The 22411-nt window shown below is 37.1% G+C and overlaps 2 protein-coding genes across 5 annotated transcripts in view; both read right to left on the bottom strand.

The window, feature by feature from the left end:
- Positions 1 to 6544: 6544 nt before the first annotated feature.
- LOC114295119 (uncharacterized) lies at positions 6545 to 18835 on the bottom strand. The gene is made up of 13 exons (XM_082918406.1): positions 18761 to 18835; positions 16334 to 16441; positions 15803 to 15926; positions 15472 to 15614; positions 14892 to 14894; positions 14647 to 14720; positions 14421 to 14509; positions 14247 to 14306; positions 13635 to 13685; positions 8629 to 9122; positions 8270 to 8487; positions 7067 to 8216; positions 6545 to 6967 (listed from the first exon to the last, which is right to left on the bottom strand). Exons 1-13 carry the CDS (start codon positions 18833 to 18835, stop codon positions 6545 to 6547), a joined length of 3012 nt encoding a protein of 1003 aa, XP_082774532.1.
- The window catches only part of LOC114284769 (uncharacterized), a 41224-nt gene continuing 29197 nt past the window's right edge, over positions 10385 to 22411 (bottom strand). For all 4 annotated transcript variants that reach the window (XM_082920823.1, XM_082920824.1, XM_082920825.1 and 1 more), the window contains 11 exons: positions 22209 to 22313; positions 21991 to 22066; positions 21221 to 21317; positions 20219 to 20298; positions 19416 to 19485; positions 18761 to 19321; positions 14634 to 16352; positions 14421 to 14489; positions 13570 to 13685; positions 13436 to 13472; positions 10385 to 10671 (listed from right to left, as the gene is read on the bottom strand). In XM_082920823.1, coding sequence (XP_082776949.1) covers positions 19208 to 19321; positions 19416 to 19485; positions 20219 to 20298; positions 21221 to 21317; positions 21991 to 22066; positions 22209 to 22313 — 542 coding nt within the window. In that variant the 3' untranslated portion in view covers positions 10385 to 10671; positions 13436 to 13472; positions 13570 to 13685; ... (1 more) ...; positions 14634 to 16352; positions 18761 to 19207. The remainder of the gene's footprint in view (positions 10672 to 13435; positions 13473 to 13569; positions 13686 to 14420; positions 14490 to 14633; positions 16353 to 18760; positions 19322 to 19415; positions 19486 to 20218; positions 20299 to 21220; positions 21318 to 21990; positions 22067 to 22208; positions 22314 to 22411) is intronic.

Here is a 22411-nt window from a genome sequence, read left to right as displayed (position 1 = left end):
ACCTTATGAAAGCTTATGATAATGTGAGATGGGATTTCCTTTTTGACATTTTGAAAGCTATGAATTTCCCGGTAAAATTCATAGGTTGGATTAAAGCTTGTGTGACTTCTGCCTCCTTCTCTATTAGTATAAATGGGAGTCTTTTTGGTTATTTTAAGGCTGAAAGGGGTTTAAGACAAGGTGATCCCATGTCCCCGTATCTTTTTGTGCTTGTCATGGAGGTCCTGGCTAGGATCACGGCTGAAAAGGCTTCTGATCCTTAATTCAAATTTCACTGGAGATGTAGTAAAACGAAGATTGTCAATCTCTGTTTTGAGGAATGATTTAATGATCTTTTGCAAAGGTGACATCAAATTTGTCCACCTTATCAAGGAAGGCCTTAATGAATTCCATAAACTATCGGGTCTTTCTCCTAATCCTTTGAAAAGTCATGTGTTCTTCTCGGGTTGCGAGAAAAAGCTTCGTGAGGAGATCTTGGGCGTCACTACATTTAAGGAGGGGCATCTCCCTGTGAGATACTTGGGAGTTCCTCTTATTCCTACTAGGCTTAAATCTAGTGACTGTCAAGGCTTGGTGTCTAGAATATCTGCTCGAATTAAGTCTTGGACTAATAAGGTGTTGACTTATGCTGGCAGAGCCCAGCTGATTAGTACCATTTTATTCTCTATGCAAGTTTATTGGTCGTCCTTATTTATCCTCCCTAAGAAGGTTATTAAGGAGGTTGAGAGCTTGTGCAGGTCTTTTCTGTGGACTGGTATTGAGCTTAAGAGCACTAGTGCTAAAGTATCTTGGGATAGAGTTTGTTCCCCTAAGAATGAAGGGGGGTTGGGTTTTAAGTCTATGGAGGTTTGGAATAGGGCTGCTATTGCTAAGCATGTGTGGGTCCTTCTTGCTGGGGGTGATCAGTCTATGTGGTGTCAGTGGGTGAAGTCCTACTTATTAAAAGGGAATAGTTTCTGGTGTGTTAAAACCCCCAGTGACCCCTCTTGGGTCTGGAGGAAGTTGCTCAATTTGAGGGTTGCCCTTTTTCCTCTCTTCAAATCTACTATTGGATCTGGTACCAATACTTTTCTCTGGTATGACAATTTGCACCCTTTGGGTTCTCTCTGGGCTAAATTTGAGGAGAGGATTATCTATGATATGGCCTTGCCCGTCAAGCTAAAATGAGTTCCATTGTTGACTCTTCTGGTTGGCATTGGCCTGTTGCTTCCTCCTGGGAGATTAGGGATTTAATTAGTAATACTCTAGCTAATTTTAATCCCTTTTACTTGTCCCCTAATAGACTGCTTTGGCTTCCTCAGAATGATGGTAATTTTACCATTGGGTCTGCCTGGGACCATTGGAGGCAAAAGTGGCCTAAGGTTGATTGGATTGGGCTCATTTGGGGGCCTCATACCATCCCAAAAGCTAGTTTTGTTGTTTGGATGGCCATCCTTGGCCGTCTAAACACTGGTGATAGATTGGTTCTATTTGGTCTTACTCATTCTCCTATTTGCCCTATGTACGGTCAAGTTGGAGAGGATTGTGATCATCTATTTTTTCAATGCCCTTTCTCATCTGTTGTATGGCAAGCTATAAAACATAAATGTAACTTGACTTGTGGTGGTACTGATTGGAACTGTCACTGAGGTGGCAAGGAAATGTAAAGGAAAATCTTTGGCTTCCATTATTAGAAAACTGAGCTTCTGTTGCACTGTGTACTATTTGTGGTTGGAAAGAAACAATAGAGTCTTCAACAAAGAAAATAAACCTGAAGAGATTGTCATTCAACAAATCATCCAGATGGTGAGATGTAGATCTATGGACCTCTCAAACATTAAGAAGTCCAGTAATGATGATTGGTTCCTCCATAAGTGAAACATTCCTAGTACCAATTGAGGATTGTGTGTGCTGTGTGCTGAGTGATTGTGAGCCTAAACAGAGTGTATTATTATATGAGAGTTACCATTTGTGGGTTGAGTGATGAGAGTTCTAAAAACCATCTACTTTTCTAACATTGTGTACTGTTTTGCAGATCCGACAAAGGAAGAGAGATGTGAGTTCAGTAAAATATGGGTTGAGTGGAGTGAGCTTCCTACATTGTGGGGTTTACTAATATATTTCTGCATATGTTTGATATTATTTGTTACAGGCACAAGAAATTCAAGCATCGAGTGGTGTGAGTTCAAAAGTTGTGGGCCAAGTGGTGTGAGAGTATATAATGAGTGTTGCGCTTTGTTATGGATGTTATATATTTGTGGGTTGAGTGATTCAGTTTATATATAAAATTAGAGAGTCTTAGATATATTCTTCAGATTGTGGTTGTTGTTTATAGTCTATTTCACTTTTTTTTTTTTTTTGGGGGGGGGGGGGTGAATATACTATTTCACTGTTGTGATTGGTCTATTTCAGGTCATTCTACAATGTATGAGGATCAAGATAAGTTTGAAGGCATCGTTGACCGTGCTGCATATCTGCGCCAGTCTCAATGCCTTGCATCTTTAGAGGATGCTTTTGTGTTTTCTATTTTACTTTCCAGTTTCAAAATAATGTATATGGAGTTTATATGGGTTTCTTCCTGTTTTGTTTTGGATTCCTTTCCTACTCTAGCGGGATGTGCTTGGGTCTATTAGGCACTATCTGCTTTTTGGATCTGGTTGGGTTCTTATGGTTTTGCTGGTGTACTTGCTCATATACAGGTTTCTTTTGTGGTGGTGGGACCTACGGCTTTTTGAGATCTATTGCTATGAACCTGCACTCAACGGGTTCCTTGTGTACAGTGATAGAATGGATGTCTTGGATGATTTTGGTTATCTCTTTGCTGTCTCTTCATGGCTGCACCGTTTAGAGTGCTTCTCTCAGTGGGTAGGATAAGTATGGTCCTCACTAAAACTCAACTCTCAATGGAAAATAGCAACACTCGAACCAGCTTGTAGCAAACTGCAAGATTAACAAACAATTAGGTAACACACAATATATACTCCCCTTCACTCAACCCATATTTGCTAGACTCACAACACTCAAAGTTCTTCTGCTTCCATCACAAGAATTCTTCTTCAAGATAGAAGTAGGCAGCCTCCATTTGCTCATAAACCAATTGTCATTAGAATGAGTTTTCAAATTGTTCATAGAAAGCATTCTAAATCGAATCATATATCTAATTTTACTGTTGGCACTCTTCCGGTGAAATACTTGGGTGTACCCTTGATTACTATGAAGCTTAAGGCTACTGATTGTCAAATTCTGGTTGACAGGATTACTAAGAGGGTCAAAAGCTGGACTAACATGCTCCTTTCTTATGCGGGTAGAGCTCAACTTATACAAACCATTCTTTTTTCTATGCAAGTATATTGGTCTTCTCTTTTTATCCTTCCTAAAAAGGTTATTAGAGAGATTGAATGTATTTTGAGATCCTTTCTTTGGTCTGGGGTTAAGCTGAAGAATCATAGTGCTAAAATTGCTTGGAAGGATATTTGTAAGCCTAAGAGTGAGAGGGGATTAGGTTTCAAAGATTTCGGTGTGTGGAACAAGGCGGCTATAGCTAAGCATGTTTGGTTCCTTTTTTTGGGGGGGGTGGGTTCGATGTGGTGCCAATGGGTTAAGTCTTACTTACTCAAAGGCAAGAGTTTGTGGTATGCTAAAATACCTTTTTTTTAGGTGGATAAGTCATAAAATAAAAGACAAAAAAACTTACACCACTACAAGGGGCATACCCCAGGCCCTAAGCCAAAGCACTATACAAGAAACAGGACCATGAGACTAAAATAAACAAACCAAAGCCGAAGGGGCCTTAACCAAACCAGTATAAACTGTTAAAACTGTTAACATAACATATCTAAGTGATCAAAAGGAAATAGAAAGAAAGAAAAAATAAAATTAAACTAAGGAACTCAATCATAGTAGAAAATAACCCAAAAAATGTGTTCATGGGCCGCATGAAGATTAGATGAGGAACATGAACACACCCATACAACTAGGTAACAAAAAGCCAAGAGTAACCAATCTGTTTTGTACCCCCGTGTACAGCCCTCACAGGTAGGCCATATACCAAAACAAACTAAGCAAAGCAACATAAAATAAAATCTTTCTTCACACAAAGAGGCGCCTCTAGCAGCCAACCATGCGAACACAGTCAGTTCCCCAACTCGAAGGAACCAAGGCTGAATCCTAAAACAGACAGCACCATCAGAAAAAGTACTGTTCTGCCACCCCATGCATCCCAAACAAAGCTTAGACATTATAGTATACCCTGTAAACAACAGATACCGAGACAAGATTATCAGGTCCACAAACCAATAATAACATGACAGGTCACATTTTACACCACACATATAGATGCTCACTACACTCAACCCACAAATATATAAGCTCACATCACTCAAGAAATATTGCTCCATATACCTGCAAAAATAACAAATACAGGAAATATATAGAAACATGTTAGTCCCTCTCAATATGGCTAGTAATATTGGGTTTGGAGTTAGTTTATTCCTCACACTATACTCAACCCTCATAAAATATGGCACACACTCAAGCTTCCCCTCGCATACCTATAACAATAACAAACATTAGGAAACCCCACATTGTATATGCTTACCATCACTCAACCCACAGTTTTTGAACTCACATCCATCTCAACAGATACAGCATGCTTCAACAGAGTATGAGGTAGTCTCCATGAGCTCAAGTACCATCTATCAGTATGGTGTGAATTCAAATTGGTAATATGCATTACCCTGAATCTAACCACGTCCACAATACACTTTATAATCACCTCTTCAAGGACCATATCCTTACTAAAGACTCTATTATTCCTAGCAATCCATAACTGGTACACAGTACAAGTAAAGGCAAGCTTGGTAATAATAGTCCCTAAAGACTTCCCTCTCACAGATTTAGCAATGAGCTAGACCAAGTCATTCCAAGGAATTGATGGCCAATCAACATTCATTTTACCTTTTACATAGGCCCAAACTCTTTTAGAGAAAGGACACTCAAAGAAAATGTGGTTGTGGTCTTCACATGGGTGTTGGCAGAAGACACACTCAGTAGATTGGGTCACACCCAAGAGTTTTAATCTATCTCCAGTGTTCAATCTACCAAGGATAGCTATCCACGCCACAAAACTCACTTTAGGGATGTTATGAGCCCCCCAAAAAATCTTAGACTAGTTCGCATGATCAAAATATTGCCTTAATGAGTGCCATGTAGACTGGATAGTAAATTTACCATTAGAAGCAGGGCTCCAACTAACATCATCTGACCCACCAGAAGGGAGAATGGTGGAAGGAGTACTAGCAATGAGGTCCATAAGCTCCCATGAAGAAGGGAAAGGCCACCTCCAAGTAGTCCCCTCCACAATCGCACTAACCTTAGCATCTAGACTCAAGGCAGAATCATAAACAATTCTAACCCCAAATCTATCCCACACAAATCCCATAGGGTGCTAGTTATCAAACCAAAGAGATACACTGGACCCATCTCCCACCCTATGTTTGATTAAAGGGTAAATGATGGGTCTAAGAGAAAGAATTTTCCTCCAAACCCAGGAGGGGTCATTTGGCACCCTAACTCTCCAAAAACTTCTACCTTTTAGAATATAAGATTTAATCCACAGGCACCACATAGATTGCTCACCCCTAGAGAAGAGGAACCAGATATGCTTAGCAATAGCAGCCTTGTTCCACACCATAAGAGATTTAAACCCCAAGCCCCCTTCATTCTTAGGGGAACACAATCTATCCCAAGACACCTTAGACCCATACTTCTTCAGCTCACAGCCAGACTAGAAAAAGGCTCTAAACAGAGTCTCTATGAAACAAATGACCTTCTTTAGAAGAATAAACAAAGAGGTCCAGAACACTTGCATAGAGAAAAGAACAAATCGTATCAGCTGGGCTCTACCAGCATAAGTGAGACACTTATTAGTCCAGCTTTTAATCCTCTTTGTTATTCTCTCCACAAGTTGAACACAATCAGTAGCTTTAAGTAGAGACTAAAGGAACCCCTAAGTACCTCACAGGCAAAGTGCCTTCACTGAAGTTACAAACCCTAAGAATCTCATCTCTTAAATTCTGTTCACACCCAGAAAAGAAAATGTGACTCTTATTAGGGCTAGGGGACAAACCAGACAAGTTTTGAAACTCCTCTAAGCCAGTTTTGATGGACTGGACAGTGAACACATCCCCTTTACAAAAGATCATCAAATCATCTGCAAAACATAAATTGACAAGTTTCGTTTTATCACACCTCCAATGGAATTTGAATTCGGGATGAGAAGCCTTCTCAGCCAAAATTCTAGAAAAAATCTCCATGACTATAACAAAAAGGTATGGAGACATGGGGTCACCTTGCCTCAACCCTCTCTCCCCCCTAAAATAGCCATGAAGACTCCCATTAATACAAATAGAATGTGTAGGGCTAGTCATACAAGCCTTTTATCCAATGGATAATATTATGAGGGAATCCCATAGCTGTTAGGACATCAAGAACAAAATCTCACCTAACATTATCGTAAGCTTTCATAATATCCACTTTCATGGCACACTTGGGAGTAGGTGATGATTTATGATAGCCCCTCATAAGCTCGTGAAAGAAAAATATTATCAGCAATTCTCCTCCCAAGGACAAAAGCTGATTGCACAGGATCAATGAGATCATGAAGAACAATTTTAATCCTATCAGTAATGATCTTAGAGATGCATTTGTATAGAGTGTTACAACATGAGATTGGTCTGAAGTCCCCCACTTTTTCAGCATTAGGGATCTTAGGAATGAGAGCAATGGAGGTACTATTCAATTCCTGAAGGAGCTCCCCAGATGTAAAAAAAGATTTAATAGCTTCAACAACCTCTCTCCCCACAACATCCCAGGCTTTAAAAAAGAAACCCGCAGAAAAACCATCAGGGCCAGGGACCTTATTAGCTTTTAGGGATTTGAAGGCATCAGTGATCTCTTTCTTAGTAACCTCCCTAGCAAGAGCTTGGTACTAAGCTTCAAACACTCTTTTGGTGACAAGGTTTCTATAGTGGTCCACAAAAGGCTTCCCAAACAGATTAGTGAATGAGTCCACAAAAGATTTATGGACCTCTTCACTTTTAGGCGCTCTAACCCCACTAGGAAGCACAACACTATGGATCCGACCCCTATTCACATTACCCTTAACAGTTCTAAAGAAGAATTTGGAATTTCTATCGCCCAAACCTAACCATTGGACACGGGATTTCTGATGAGCAAGACTTTCCTCAACTTTACTAAGATCTACATATCTACCATAGGCAGCCCTTTCCTCCTCTTGAAGAGTTAAATTCATCGGATCTTTATCAAGCTTAATCTGAGAATTAAGAAGATGATCCTTAGCAACTCCAACTCTGGTAGAAATCTCACTGAACTCCTTTTTGTTTAAAGCTTTCAAAATAGGTTTTAGAGTCTTAAGCTTTTGACAGACCCTAAACATAGGAGAGCCCCTGATGTATTTTCTCCAAACACCATGCACTCTAGGGAGGAACTCAACATGGTCAGCCCAAAAATCAAAGAACTTAAAAGGTTTTTTTAATTTGGCCTCCTCAGGACCAAGGTGTACAATCACAGGTGAATGATCAGAGACACCAAGAGGCAGGAAAAGAGCATACGAGTTGGGATTAACAGTTAACCACCTCTCGTTAACAACTCTATCAAGTTTTGAAGTAATAAAATTACCACCCCCGCGTTTATTAGACCAAGTAAACTGACACCCATTGTAACATAAGTCTTCCAACTCAGAATCCAAAACCAGATTATTAAAAGTATCATTAGCACTACACCAACCCTCCTTCCCCCCTATTTTTTCATATGAAAATCTAACAGCGTTAAAATCACCAAGGAAAATTGAGGGGTGATTAGCATGGCTGATAGCAATCTTTTTAAGATCACAAAAAAGAGGAAGTCTCAGCTCATGCTTATTTTCTGCGTACACAAAAGTAGCAAAGAAATTGAAATTACTCTCAAAAACAGTCACCTTTACAAAAATGAACTGGTTTGACTTTTGAACCACCAAAATATCACAAAAGTTTGAATCCCAACATATCCAAATTCTAGCTAGCAGATTTGGTTGTGAATTAGACAAAAATTTCCAATTTCTAAAGCTATGTTCAAAAAGTTTAGCTTCATTTTCCATTTTAATTTTTGTTTCCAAAACGCCCATGTTTCCAAAACCCTCTAACATTCCAAAAAGAGTTTTATAGACATGATAAAAATATCTAAATAAAAGAGAACACAACCAGACCACCACAAAAAGGACAACACTATTTACCTCTTTTTCTTCCTCTGGCTTCCTGAAGTTCTGCCAGAAGACTTCTGCTTAGTTGAACTACCCACCTTTGTTCCACCATCCCCTTTTCCTCCCTGTATCTCAGGTGAATTTGCCATCACTTCATCTCTTCCCGCTTGCTCAATACTTCTAATAAAGTCCTCTGCTACTGGATTTATGATTTTTGCAATCTCCACCACCTCAGCATGGAATGCAGCTATCTGATCTGTGGCTTTTTTGCATCAATCTCAGTATGGATAACAACCTCCTTACACTGGACTTCATTCACCCTGTCATTTTCCATTGTTGCAAATGCACTTGTTTCTTCGATATGGACATTGTGCTGATGGTTGGTAACCAACCTTCCTCTTACACTCATCCTTTAGTTTTGTCCAGCCCCCATCAAGTTCAACCCTTTCTTCAGTGATCTTCTGTAACTCAACAAGTTTCTCCACTTGAGCAGAGAGGTAGGTTTTAGTTTCGTGCCCAAGAACATGGCAGTGCAAACATCTAAAGGGTACACCTTGATACTCCACATGGATAGTAATAGACTCTTCACCACTAGTGATGACAAAACTGTCAAGGAAAGCAGAATCCGTAGGAATATTCACACATACTCTAGCAAAGGAAATTCGACTTCCTGAAGATGTAAGTTGATCCATAAACAAAGGTACCCCCACTGCACTAGCTATCCTACTTAAACCATCCCCATCCAAGTATTCCAGAGGAATATTGTAGAATTTCACCCAAATAGGGATAGTTTTCTTATCTTCCTTAGACAGCTTCATCATGCGATGCCACTGCTTCAGAATGAGAAGGAAACCTCCCACATACCATGGTCCTCCCTCTAAGACATCTATGCAACAATCCCGATTTTCAAACATGAAAAAAATAAAACCATCATCATTCTTCAAGATTTCCGCCAGACCCTTATTCTTCCACATATTGAGCGCGTTATTTTTAATTAGGATGTTAAAATACCTAGTGACCCCTCTTGGGTCTGGAGGAAAATTTTGTCTCTTAGGAAGATCATCTATCCTCTTATCAACTTTAAGACTGGTAATGGGGAGAATGTTTTTTTGTGGTTTGATAATTAGCATCCCTTGGTTCTCTTTGGGATAGATTTGGGCATAGGATTCTTTATGATACGGGTTTTCCTTATGATACCAAAGTTAGCTCCATTATCTCAAATTTTGCATGGAAATGGCCAACTGCTAACTCTTGGGAAATTAGGGAGTGGATCTCTTCCACTCCTCCAACATTTAGGCCTAGTAGTGAGACTCAGGATAGACCCTATTGGAAGCTTAATTCTGATGGGCTCTTTTCTATTCAATCTACTTGGGACTGTTGGAGGGATAAGGGTCCTAAAGTCCCTTGGGCTAATCTGATTTGGGGGCCTCTATTCATTCCTAGGGTTAGCTCTGTGGTTTGGCTAGCTATTCATGAGAGGTTAAATACTAGAGATAGATTGCAAATGTTTGGTCTTGTTTCTCAACCTATCTGCCCTCTTTGCCAAGCTCCTGAGGAGAATCATTCTCATCTGTTTTCACAACAAAAAACATATTTAGTGACCCAAAAATTTGTCGCCAAAAGTACAAATTTCGTCGCTAAAAGAATCGGCGACAAAATATACAATTGGTCGCCAAAGCCCTGTCACTAAAAATATTGACAACGAAATCAGAAATTATTACCGTATATAGACATTTAGCGACAAGCAAAATTGGTCGCCAAAACTCATATATTTTGTCGCTATAAAATTACAATTTGTTGCTAAAAGGTTAAAATTTGGATAGGCTTTGTAGTTTTAGCGACAAATAAATGCGTCGCCGAAAATACTATTTAACGACAAAATTAATTTGGTCGCTAAAAATCACGTTTTTAGCGACGAAAGTTTTGGTTGCTAAAAGTTCTTAGAATAACCACTAACTCTTAGCGACAAAAACAATATGTTGTCGCCAAATATATTAACAACGACAAAAACACCACCTGTCACTAAAATTCACTACACAAATTTTGATTTTAATAATTTTCCTGTTCAAAATAATCCAAAACACCTGTTTTCCTGTGCACAATATATACACAAATGTAATGTAAATAATAATACACCTGTGCAAGACATTCATACTAATTCAAAATTAACAGCTATGAAAAATCTCAATAAACATAATTACAATTCTCTGACAATCTAAAACATGCATACCAAAATACTTACAAACTACTAACATCAAACCCATAAATACATTACCAAATCCTATGTCAAAATATTTTCAAAAACACAAACTAAATATTTTGATGCTAAACATCTAATCTATAAATCATTTACCAAAATCCTATGTCCAAATATTTCCAAAAACACAAAATCAAATCTTCTGATGCAGCCCGAACTGTTTTCCACCATTGCCAATCTATCACATGAAAAAAGAAAACAATATTAGATTGACAAAAAAAAAAATCAATATGAATTTCATAATTTTGATTTTAATTTTGTAACGGAAAGTCCAATTAGGTGCTATTTGCTCATACAAGTCTATTTAGGCTTGAACAAGTTGCCCGTGCCAAGTTTCGGTGGTTTCAGTAGTCATTTTGCAATTTCGACCCCCGAACGGGCTTTTTAAGTCTTGTGTTTTACATTTTTTCTTGTAATTTTCTAACCGGAAATCCAATCGAGGTGCCGTTTGTTCCTACAAGTCTATTTAAGTTTGAACAAGCTGTCCATGCCAAGTTTTGGTGGTTTCGGTGATCATTTCGCAATTTCAGCGAAATTTCGGCTCCCGAACGGGCATTTTAAGTCTTGTGTTTTACATTTTTTCTTGTAATTTTCTAACCGGAAATCCAATCGAGGTTCTGTTTGTTCCTACAAATCTATTTAGGTTTGAACAAGCTGTTCGTGCCAAGTTTCAGTGGTTTTGGTGGTCATTTCGTAATTTTGGCCCCCGAACGAGACTTTTAAGTCTTGTGTTTTATAATTTTCCTTCTAATTTTCTAACCAGGGATCCAATCAAGGTCCCGTTTGTTCCTACAAGTCTATTTAGGCTTGAACAAGCTGTCCATGCCACGTTTCGGTGGTTTCAGTGGTCATTTCGCAATTTCGGTCCCCGAACGGGCATTTTAAGTCAGGTGTTTTACAATTTTCCTTCTAATTTTCTAACCGGAGATCCAATCGAGGTCCCGTTTGTTCCTACAAGTTTATATAGGCTTGAACAAGCTATCCGTGTCAAGTTTCGGTGGTCATTTCGCAATTTTGGCCCCCGAACGGGCATTTTAAGTCTTGTGTTTTATAATTTTCCTTCTAATTTTCTAATCGGGGATCCAATCGAGGTCCCGTTTGTTCCTACAAGTCTATTTAGGCTTGAAAAAGCTGTCCATGCCAAGTCTTGGTAGTTTCGGTGGTCATTTCACAATTTCGGACCCCAAACGGGCCTTTTTAGTCTTGTGTTTTACAATTTTCCTTCTAATTTTCTAACCGGAGATCCAATAGAGGTCCCGTTTGTTCCTACAAGTCTATTTAGGCTTTAAAAGGCTATCCGTGTCAAGTTTCAGTGGTTATTTCGAAATTTCGACCCCTGAATAGGCCTTTTAATCCTTGTGTTTTAAATTTTTCCTTACAATTTTTTAACCGGAAATGCAATCAAGGTCCCGTTTGTTCCTACAAGTCTGTTTAGGATTGAAAAAGCTGTCTGTGTCAAGTTTCGGTGGTTTCGGTGGTCATTTCGCAATTTCGGCCCCCGAACGGGCCTTTTTAGTCTTGTGTTTTACAACTTTCCTTCTAATTTTCTAACCGGAGATCCAATAGAGGTCTATTTGTTCCTACAAGTCTGTTTAGGCTTCAAAAGGTTGTCCGTGCCAAGTTTCGGTGGTCATTTCGAAATTTCGACCCCCGAACGGGCCTTTTAAGTCTTGTGTTTTACATTTTTTCTTGTAATTTTCTAACCGGAAATCCAATCGAGGTCCCGTTTGATCCTACAAATCTATTTAGTTTTAAACAAGCTGTTCGTGCCACGTTTCGGTGGTTTCGGTGGTCATTTCGTAATATTGGCCCCCGAACGGGACTTTAAAGTCTTGTGTTTTACAACTTTCCTTCTAATTTTCTAACCGGGGATCCAATCAAGGTCTCGTTTGTTCCTACAAGTCTATTTAGGCTTGAACAAGCTATCCATGCCAAGTTTCGGTGGTTTCAGTGGTCATTTCGCAATTTCGGCCCCCGAACGGGCATTTTAAGTATTGTGTTTTACAATTTTCTAACCGGAGATCCAATAGAGGTCTCGTTTGTTTCTACAAGTCTATTTAGGCTTTAAAAGGCTATCCGTGCCAAGTTTCAGTGGTTTCAGTGGTCATTTCGAAATTTCGGCCCCTGAACGGGCCTTTTAAGCCTTGTGTTTTACATTTTTCCTTATAATTTCTTAACCGGAAATGCAATAAAGTTCCCGTTTGTTCCTACAAGTCTGTTTAGGCTTGAAAAAGCTGTTCGTGCCAAGTTTCGGTGGTCATTTCGCAATTTCGGCCCCTGAACGGGCCTTTTTAGTCTTGTGTTTTACAACTTCCTTTCTAATTTTCTAACCGAAGATCCAATAGAGGTCTGTTTGTTCCTACAAGTCTATTTAGGCTTCAAAAGGTTGTCCGTGCCAAGTTTCAGTGGTTTTGGTGGTCATTTCGAAATTTCGACCCCCGAACGGGCCTTTTAAGCTTTTTGTTTTACATTTTTCCTTCTAATTTTTTAACTGGAAATGCAATCGAGGTCCCGTTTGTTCCTACAAGTCTGTTTAGGCTTGAAAAAGCTGTCCGTGCCAAGTTTCGGTGGTTTCGGTGGTCGTTTCGCAATTTCGGCCCCCGAACGGGCCTTTTTAGTCTTGTGTTTTATAACTTTCCTTCTAATTTTCTAACCGGAGATCCAATACATGTCCCGTTATTTCCTACAAGTCTATTTAGGCTTCAAAAGGCTGTTCGTGCCAAGTTTCGGTGGTTTCGGTGGTCATTTCAAAATTTCGGCCCCTGAACGGGCATTTTAAGTCTTGTGTTTTACAATTTTCCTTATAATTTTCTAACCGGAGATCCAATCGAGGTCCCGTTTGTTCCTACAAGTCTATTTACTAACATTGCAACACAGCCTTACTATGATTAAAACAAGTGATTAAAATATGAGATTTCTCATATATAATTCTAAGAGCATACCAACATCAACATAGATCCTCTTTGCTGCAGCCTTGATCTGTTATGTAGATGGAAAAAAGATAACAAGAAAAGGCAATAGTTGGTCAAGTTTTTGTACAATAAGAATATGAAAGTGAAGCTAAGTTTCAAACTACCTAATTAAAAAGTGAAGCTAAGAGGCATGTCAACCAAAGTTGAGTTTCAAAAGTCTCTTTAGAACCTGTAGATGGAAAACTGTTAAGAGGCATGTCAACCAAAGTTGTTAACCCACCTAGGGCAAACAAAAAAATGAAGACAGCAGTTAAGAGACATAGCTTGAAGAAGAAAATTCTGCAGGTGAGGAAATGAATAAAGTTCAACTTTGAGTGAGTATTTTTAACACTGACGGATCCTCTTGCAGAGCTTTTATGAACTATTACAACAAAACATAAATAATAAACTGAATTTTATTTTTAGTTTTACGATTAATTATAACTTCAAAGAAGCATTTCTTACCCTTGACATTAAAGCAAAAGAAACCAAGACACCACACATCAAATACCATAAATTATATCAGGAAGTGGAACCAAAACCATAAGAACAATAATATGCAAAAAGTCACAAGTCAGCTAAACTGATAAAACAGAAAACCAGTAAGAAAAAGAACAATTTGCAACCCAGGCATCACATCTTTATAGTTATATTTGTTTTACTAACACAAAGATACGAGAGAAAACAACAAATGAAGCTTCAGGTGCATTTGTGCTAATGCCAAATACTAATGCACCCAAAGAAGGCTTCAAAATAATTTGGAAAGCATACAACATGCAGTGGAATTCAAAAGAAAAATTACAAGTCAACAGGATAAATGTTAAATAAGACCTGGAAGAAGGTAATGAAGATAGAAGTGGAGCTGAATGAAAAGAAAGTATATCTAATATTCAAATAAATAATACTACAAAGGGGGAATAGCCAATAAATAAGAAAGTGCACAGGATCTGCCACATTCTGGTTTTAAGAAACTTACATTCAGATTCTTCCTCACTTTCATCATCACTCTCAACTTCCCATTCCGTAGATACAGCGTCAGAATCTGCTGCATTGATGAAACTGAAACTAGTAAAAAAATGATTAACAGTAGAGCTAAGAAGCAAGGACACAAGCACAAACAAAGACAGGATACAACATGTGCCACGCCAACATGGATATTTCATAAAATGCAAGACATGAGACCAAATACCTTAGTAGCTCACATGGAGTCTCTTGCCATAGAGAATAATAAATTGGTTAGCATCGCTGTCAACCGATGAACTTGAAAGAGCACATCCTATCCATTAAGAATGCCATTTTTAAATACCAAATGAAATCCAACAAGAAATAGATTCGTATCAAATAGTGTTACAAATATCTAGATGCACAAGAGTCAAAAAAAGAGCTCATCTCTAGTAGATATCGTGCCCGTCTGTAATAACCTAAAACCTGCCCACATCTTATTTACCTCCTGCACACATTAAACTAACATTTATATCTCAAGATTGTTGACACAGATTTAATCAATCAATCAACCAAACAGAGGAAGAAACGCAAACAGGACAGCCAAAGGCCTCATTTTAAAAGACAACAGATCCAAAGATCAAAAATCTGAAGAGGCCATGTCACAAACAGATCTGGGTAACCTATTTTTGGGCCCCACAAAAATGGATGACCCAGATCTATTCAACACTTACAAGAGCTCTAAGTACAAACAAAACAAGTCCAAAATCCCAAAATCCCTCTTTGAGACCTTGCCACAAACAAGTCCAGTGCATAACCAGAAACTTGTCAAAACCGCAACAACACAAAAGCTATGATGCTTGGATCATGAAGCAAACACAAACCCGCTTATCCTGAGCCTGATGCCTACAACCAACAACGCATTATAGTAAAAATAAAAAAATTAAAAAAAAATCAAGGATTCTAATATTCTTCCTTCAAGACAAAAAGGAATATTCTGCATGTAAAGAAAACAATTAATTATATCAAGCAAAGCTTGTTTGAAACAATAATACCCATCATAGAAACAAATACAGGGTACTTACAAGGCCCTTGTTCCTTCCACAGTTAATAAGTTCTCGGGAAAGATGACTTGTATCACAATGAGCAGAGAAGTTGACAACTTCCCACCGTTCTATTCGGATGGGGGTAAAGAGTTGCTTTAAAAGAATAAAACAAGAACAAGTAACTGCCAAATTAGTTCACAAAGTTCCTGAATTTAAGCAAAATAGGGAATGTAAAAGAATTATCAATTTCTGCAACCCTCCACCCTAAAGTTGGAAACACTTCTCTTCCATTATTATAACAAAACCAAGGGAATACCTTGTTAAAATTCCATCGTCCATTACGAGGTATGCAATCTTCGCCATTACCAACCTTCAACTACAAGATCAAACCTCAAGCCAAACACCACAAATAAAAACAACCAAAGGCTATCAGCAGCCACACCCAGATTCAGAGCATCACAGCCATCTGCAATATTTGTGTCTACTCTTTGCTGCTGAAAATAGTTTAGTTATTCAAATAAATAATAATAATAATAATAATAAAAAAAATAAAATGATAATGACTAGTGTTGTTTACTCCATCTAATAGAATTATAATTTTGCCCATGTACTAATTAAAAGTAAAAACTAATTAATGCCTAAGATACATAGGTAGATACATAGGTGAAATAACCAAACCATCTATGAGAATATAAAATATTGTCAAAAAGTATTAACACCATCACCTGAGGATTTCCATTCATACAATACTCATGCATTATCTATTTTGTCCACTCCCCTTTTGGTGCACGACCTGTGTGGAACACCAATGTCCTTTTTGTGCCAATCAAATTAGATCCTAACTTCACATTTCGTTCTTTCCCAGTGGCTTTCCAATAGCCAGATTCAGTTGCTCTCTTACTTTGTGAGCCATTTGGGTACTTCCTTCGACGAGAAGAAAAGAAGAACCATTATTCTCTGAAGGAATGACTGATTTAGCTGGCAATATATAAAAATCACTAACCATCCTCTGTTCACAATAAATAGGACTTTATATTCTTCAAACACAAAATAATGTATTAAAGCATGTGAACCACAAAATAAATACAAACAATGGCACTTAATACCCATAAAACAGTGAAAGTAAGGCATAATATCCAGAAGCCAATGCATAATTACTTCTATAAACATATCATTTTGTCCTATAGAAACCATACCACATGGGACACCTATAGATATAATGAAAATTCCAAGTCAATGTCATCATAAATAATTCTTATTAATATAAGTTGTAAAAGTGCATATTAGTATAAGTCTTATTAATATTAGTTCTCAAGTGTACTGCTTCACATTACTCACTGAAACCAAACTAGCGCAGGGGATGCCATTCAAACTAACATAAGAAAAAAATGAAAGTATAGACAATAGCTAGATACATAGGTGAAATAACCAAACCATTCACCAAAATCCCAAGAATGGTGAGAGAGGGGTAACGGTCTGCTAAGAAGAACAAAAAAAACAACGCTCTAACTTTTTCTAAGAATGGTGAAGATCTTTCAAGTTCCAATCTAGAAAAAAAGGGGGAAAACTTAGGGTTTTGGTTCGGGACCTTGAAATCGCCATGAGAGACAGAGAGAGAGAGGGAGATGGACAGATTGAGATAGCATTTGTAGAGTGAGAGACCTATGCCCATCTGTAGAGGGAGATGGACAATACAATGGGTTCTCAGTCCTAGTTAATTGCATTAGAGCATACATAAATAGGATAATTCTGGTACAAACAATACAATGGGTTCACTCACAAGATCACTCCATGCTTGAAGAAAAATCAATCAATTTCAAATTCATCGTTGATAAAAGTGCATTTAGTTAAAAATTTAAAAGAGCAACATATTCCAACAAAAGGGGGAAAAAATTTAAAAGACAGATTTTAATATATATTTAAAAGACAAATTTTAATCAATCCTAAAATCTGTCTCTACTCATATATTTAAAAGACAGATTTTAATATATATATATATAAAAATCGTTCAAGACAGATTTTAGGACTACAATCTATCATATATATATATATATATATAAATCCTTGAACACAGATTTTAGGACAACAATCTATCATATATTTATCATATACTCATATATATATATATATATCTGTCTTCAAAATATCAGAGAGAGAGAAGTGAATGCCATCGGTGAAAATCAATCGGTGGAGAGAGAGAGCGAGAGGAAGAGAGACGAAGACGAAAAGGAGGAGGAGGAGGAGGCGGTGTGAGAGTGAGGGGGAGGGGGAGGGGGAGAGGGAGAGGGAGACATACCTCTGTTTTGCGCCGCTTGAGGCTGTGGATTGAGAAAGAGTGAGAGTGAGAGTGAAAGGGAGAGGGAGAGTTAGAGCTTATTTGTTTATTCAATAAAAGGGTCGGTCCAGTCTTTAAAAAAAAATTGAAAAATGCAAAACGACGTAGTTTCGTTTGCAATTATTGGCGACAAAAATCCTTCGGTCGCCATAAGTACCGTTCATCTTTTCCGCGACTATTTCATTTCTATCGCCAAAACTTTACAATCGGCGACCAAAATTTCGTCGCTATATGTTAATATGGTCGTGAAAATATTTTTGGCGCTCCCGCCCCAAAAATTAATTTGGCGCCAAACCTTTTAGCGACTAAAAATCTTAACTCATTGCCAATAGTGTAATTTTTGGCGACTAACAATTAAATTGTCGCCGATTACATAAAATTGGCGACTAATTTCAGTTTGGATGCTAAAAAATGTCGCCAAAAATGTTTTTTGTTGTAGTGTTTCATTATTTTTTTCACTAAAGAATTGGGTAATTAATGATCATCATGCAATGATGTACAGATTCTTTCCCTTTTTTGGTGAGCATACCTCTTCCTAATATCTTCAAAGAAAAAAACGAAAAAAAAAAAATCAAATAACTTCATGGTGACATCATGACATGTGAGCCAAAGAAGTTCAAAACAGAGAGAGAGCTGTGATGAAAGAGCAAGTTGCATTACATGTATAAAACTAGGATTGTTGGATGGCAAACTAGAAGAGAATGATAATATGACTTCAACTTCATCAAGTAATGAAAGAAAACACTCAAGGAATGTGATGATGTTTGATAGTAACAAAAACTTCCCTTCCCTAGCTGTTATATATATTTAATTATTTACACATGTACATAACTTTTGGCAAGTTATGTAGAAAAAAAATGAATATTTAACAACCTTAATTTAAATCGCTTTAGTGTTTGTTTGATTCAACATGACTTGGATGGCAAAGCATACGTTAATATGATCTTTTGTGGGCATGGTCCCCAAAACAGGCATTTGTATAGCTTAAATCACCTGTAATATGAATAGAATGGGTGCCAACAACCATAGTTGACCGTTGACTCCAGCAATTTCTCCCCAAACATCCATTCTCCTAGCCTGTAATTAACAACGGGATCAAATGGTAAGAGTCATCTCAGACCTGTAGAGGAGAACAATTGCAATAAACATTATATGCCCACCAAAAAAAAGTTCTATCTGTATTTCGATGGGCCATAAAAAACTAACACAGATCGGCTAGAAGACAAAAACATGGTTATTGCAACTAGCAGAAGCAAAAGAACTCATTGAAGTTCTGCAAACCATGCAGGACGACAAGGTTTCACAAAGAGCACACAACCAAGTGCAGACACACACACAAAGTAGACTGCAGAAAGAACTGAAGATAATAAAGGCAAAAATGAAGCATGCACAGAAATTTGTTGGTGAAAGGAATTTTTTTTTTTTTTTTTCCCTTTTCAATTACACCTTCCCGAGTGCAATATGTGTACAAAGCCTTTGCCGTTGATATCTATTTTGTAGAAGCATTGCAACTCCTTGCATGATAGCCCATTGAAGGAACAATTGCACCTCTCTCTGCACAGTACATGTACAGTCTCACTCATTAAAAAAAAAAACAAAAACAAAAACAAAAACAAAATTTCAATATGCAGTTAAGAAGGATAATAACTTGCTTCTGGGTCTCCCAAGTGAGACTGATAAGTGCCATGGCCATTGCGAAGTAGGGATGTTTTATCCACCTACATCAGCACAAGTGCAAACATTAACATATTCTGTGGTTGTATGCATATTAATCTAGGAGGCAGATAAGAATCACAAAAAAAAAATCCAATGCATTTTCACATTTTCATCCAAGTTCTGACAGAATTCGGAAAATAAAGAGAATGAGCCTGCCAGTTGAATAAAAAGCATGATATGAGTCCAGTAATATTGAACATGGCAGAAATTCGCTGGAATTAGAATGTAGTTGCTGCTGCTGCTTATAAGAGAACAAGATACTGCCAGAAAAACTCAATTTAACAAAATTAAACATGTCTATTTGGAGTCAACTCAATGAATTCTTTTGCAACATGCAGCTCCATCTAGAGTAATATCCTCCTTTCATTATTGACAACCATTATTTTTTTCATATACTCTACCCTCTGTTCATTTTCTAATTCATTGCAATATGCAGTTTGACAACACACTGTATAAATTCATTTACTGAATATCATGCTATAATTTTAAGCATGGAAGTCAAAAGATTCTTCTGGCAACTCTATTTTATAGCATAAATTCATTGCCAGCAAAATTGCATATTCACTTTCCCTCCTGAAAGGCATGGGAGATGAAATTACTAATGTCTGACTATGAAAATATGTTTTAAAAAAATCTCAATCACAAATACACAAATAGTTTAAATGATGAAGAATAAAGGCAAGGCAATCTTAGCACAAAATTCAACTAAATGCATATAAGATCATATCAAATTACCATGGGCAAATATCACTTCCATTCACTCTAAGTATGTTCTCTCGCAAAGCCAAACCTGTGTAGAGAATTAACAACCATGCCTGAAAAACAAACTTACTTGTTAAGTCAACGAGAGATGGAAATAGCTGAACAAATGACCCAAGAGACATCAATGCTGGAAACACACTTAGAAACGATTTTTCAAATCTACATCAAAAAAGAAAACAAAAAAAAAATATATGTATGAAAGTCAGTAATGCCCTTCACTGCAGATTGAGTCCACAGTATCTCCGAAAGCATTCTTTTAGATCCTCCTTTTTGAAATTAAACATATGTGTTTAGTTGTCAAAATTTCCGTTAGGCTCAATTAGTTTCAGTACGAAATTACAATACCATATTTTGTTCCAACAAGGTCAGGAAGGTGCATAATAACTTTAAACATACAAAATAAGATGTGGCACCACATAAGCAACAAAATTTATTTCTGAAGTAGCATTGACAGGACAAAAATAAAATAAAACTACAATTATGAATACCAATATATGAAGGGTCTTTTTAACAAGTGTCCCGGGGACACGAAAAGTAGACCCAAATTTTTTTTTTTAAAACACAAGACACTTTTTATTAAATTCAATGCAGTTTTTATGGAAATTAATGCACTTTTTTAATTGTTTGACCTATTTTCAAGACACTCCTTTATTTCAATCCCAATATCCAGCACTTTTGGCATTTGTCATATACAAATATCTCGAGGACACAACAATTGCACGAATTATAACTAAGATCATTCCAATAAAATAAATTAAATATATCTTTTAAGAACAGAACCAAAAAGATGACATGAGGAACTTAGCATTAATGGGAAAAACTACAAATGCAAGACTGATGTTAGAGGAGGATAAGTTACCAAAATATTTGATATACATGTTTCATACTTCTTCTTTTCTACTTCTAAATCTGAAAATTCAGTCAAATAAAGAAACTAAACCCCAAGCAAAGAATCGTGCCAATTTCAAATCATACCTGAAGGAGAAATGTAGGGAAATTAGTTAAAAGTTTTCTCTTGTTAAGATTTCGAAAGTCCAGTGTAGCTTCAGCAACAACAGGGTCTAAAAGTTCACTGCAATCAAACATTGGAAGAGTGATTTTCAAATACGATTTATCATATGATATGCCATCATAAATAGAGAATAATTGTTAGATGAAATCATAATTTCTTTTTTTCCCCATAAATAACTTATTGTGAAAGAAGGACTACAAACATCTTTACCAGCTCAAACATGAATGAATGAATAGGGTCTTTTAATACGATGGACTCCTCCCCTCTTCAGGTGGGAAATTCTCCAAAACTGGTTTAAGACGTTGGCCAGTCACTTTAAAAACATTACCATTCTTGGGATTTTCAATTTGGGCCGCATGAGAAAAAACGGTTTTAACTATGAAACGGCCCAATCCATCTAAATCTCAATTTACCAGGAAACAAATGTAGTCTAGTTTTATACAAAAGAACCTTTTGTGAAGGATTAACAATTCCTTTTGAGAACAAACAATATTAACATTAAAAACATATCATATACAATGACACGGGGAGGACTAGTCAATCAACTAGATGCCCTTTTTTCTTCCAAAACAGCACACCTTTTCTGCTCCCTTATCAACAAAAATATCCAATCCTGCCTTTAGGCAATAGAAATATTATCCTTTATTCGATGAAAAGCTACAAACACAAGACCCTTGTGAGTAAAAAGGTATACATCTTATGTAGAGGGGTAGAAAATTAAGATAAAAATTACCATTTGTTTTGCTGAATTCGAGCAGCCCGAGCACCCTTGACAACATTGCGGTCAAATTTAGCCTTTTTGCTATTATCTAAGTCACCAAATATATATTTCATAAAAGGAACAAATAAAGAACAGAAGACGGATAGTAATTAAAAGGAAAAACAAATAAGTATTTGAAGACCAAAATCAAAATATTAAAGGACTGGAGGTACAATGAAATCTTATCTAACCTTTGAGAGAGGTTTTGTGGATGTTATGAGAAGATTTAGAAGCATACCGAGTCTTATGGGCCTTGTTGAGCAATTGATATTGGTGAAGGCTCAAATGTAGTTTTTCTACAAATTTAAATTAAATTCATTAAATCACAATTAAATACAAATTGAGAGAATGAATATAATATCCAAAATTCATAGAACTACTATGTAATTTTAAG

Source organism: Camellia sinensis, chromosome 3, assembly GCF_055761805.1.
Source record: "Camellia sinensis isolate YWXY chromosome 3, ASM5576180v1, whole genome shotgun sequence".
NCBI lineage: Eukaryota > Viridiplantae > Streptophyta > Magnoliopsida > Ericales > Theaceae > Camellia > Camellia sinensis.
The sequence above is the reverse complement of the archived record's forward strand: the minus strand, read 5'-3'. Positions and strand labels throughout refer to the sequence as shown.

Excerpts from the sequence above, each read along its gene's own strand:
- LOC114295119 (XM_082918406.1), bottom strand. The coding sequence starts at position 18,835 with ATGGATGTTTGGGGAGAAATTGCTGGAGTCAACGGTCAACTATGGTTG. Across the intron at positions 16,442-18,760 it reads CCATTCTATTCATATTACAG|AGGATGGTTAGTGATTTTTA; the intron begins GTGATTTAAGCT and ends TATTGTGAACAG. Across the intron at positions 13,686-14,246 it reads AACATTTATCCTGTTGACTT|GTGGGTTAACAACTTTGGTT; the intron begins GTAATTTTTCTT and ends TGTTTGCCCTAG.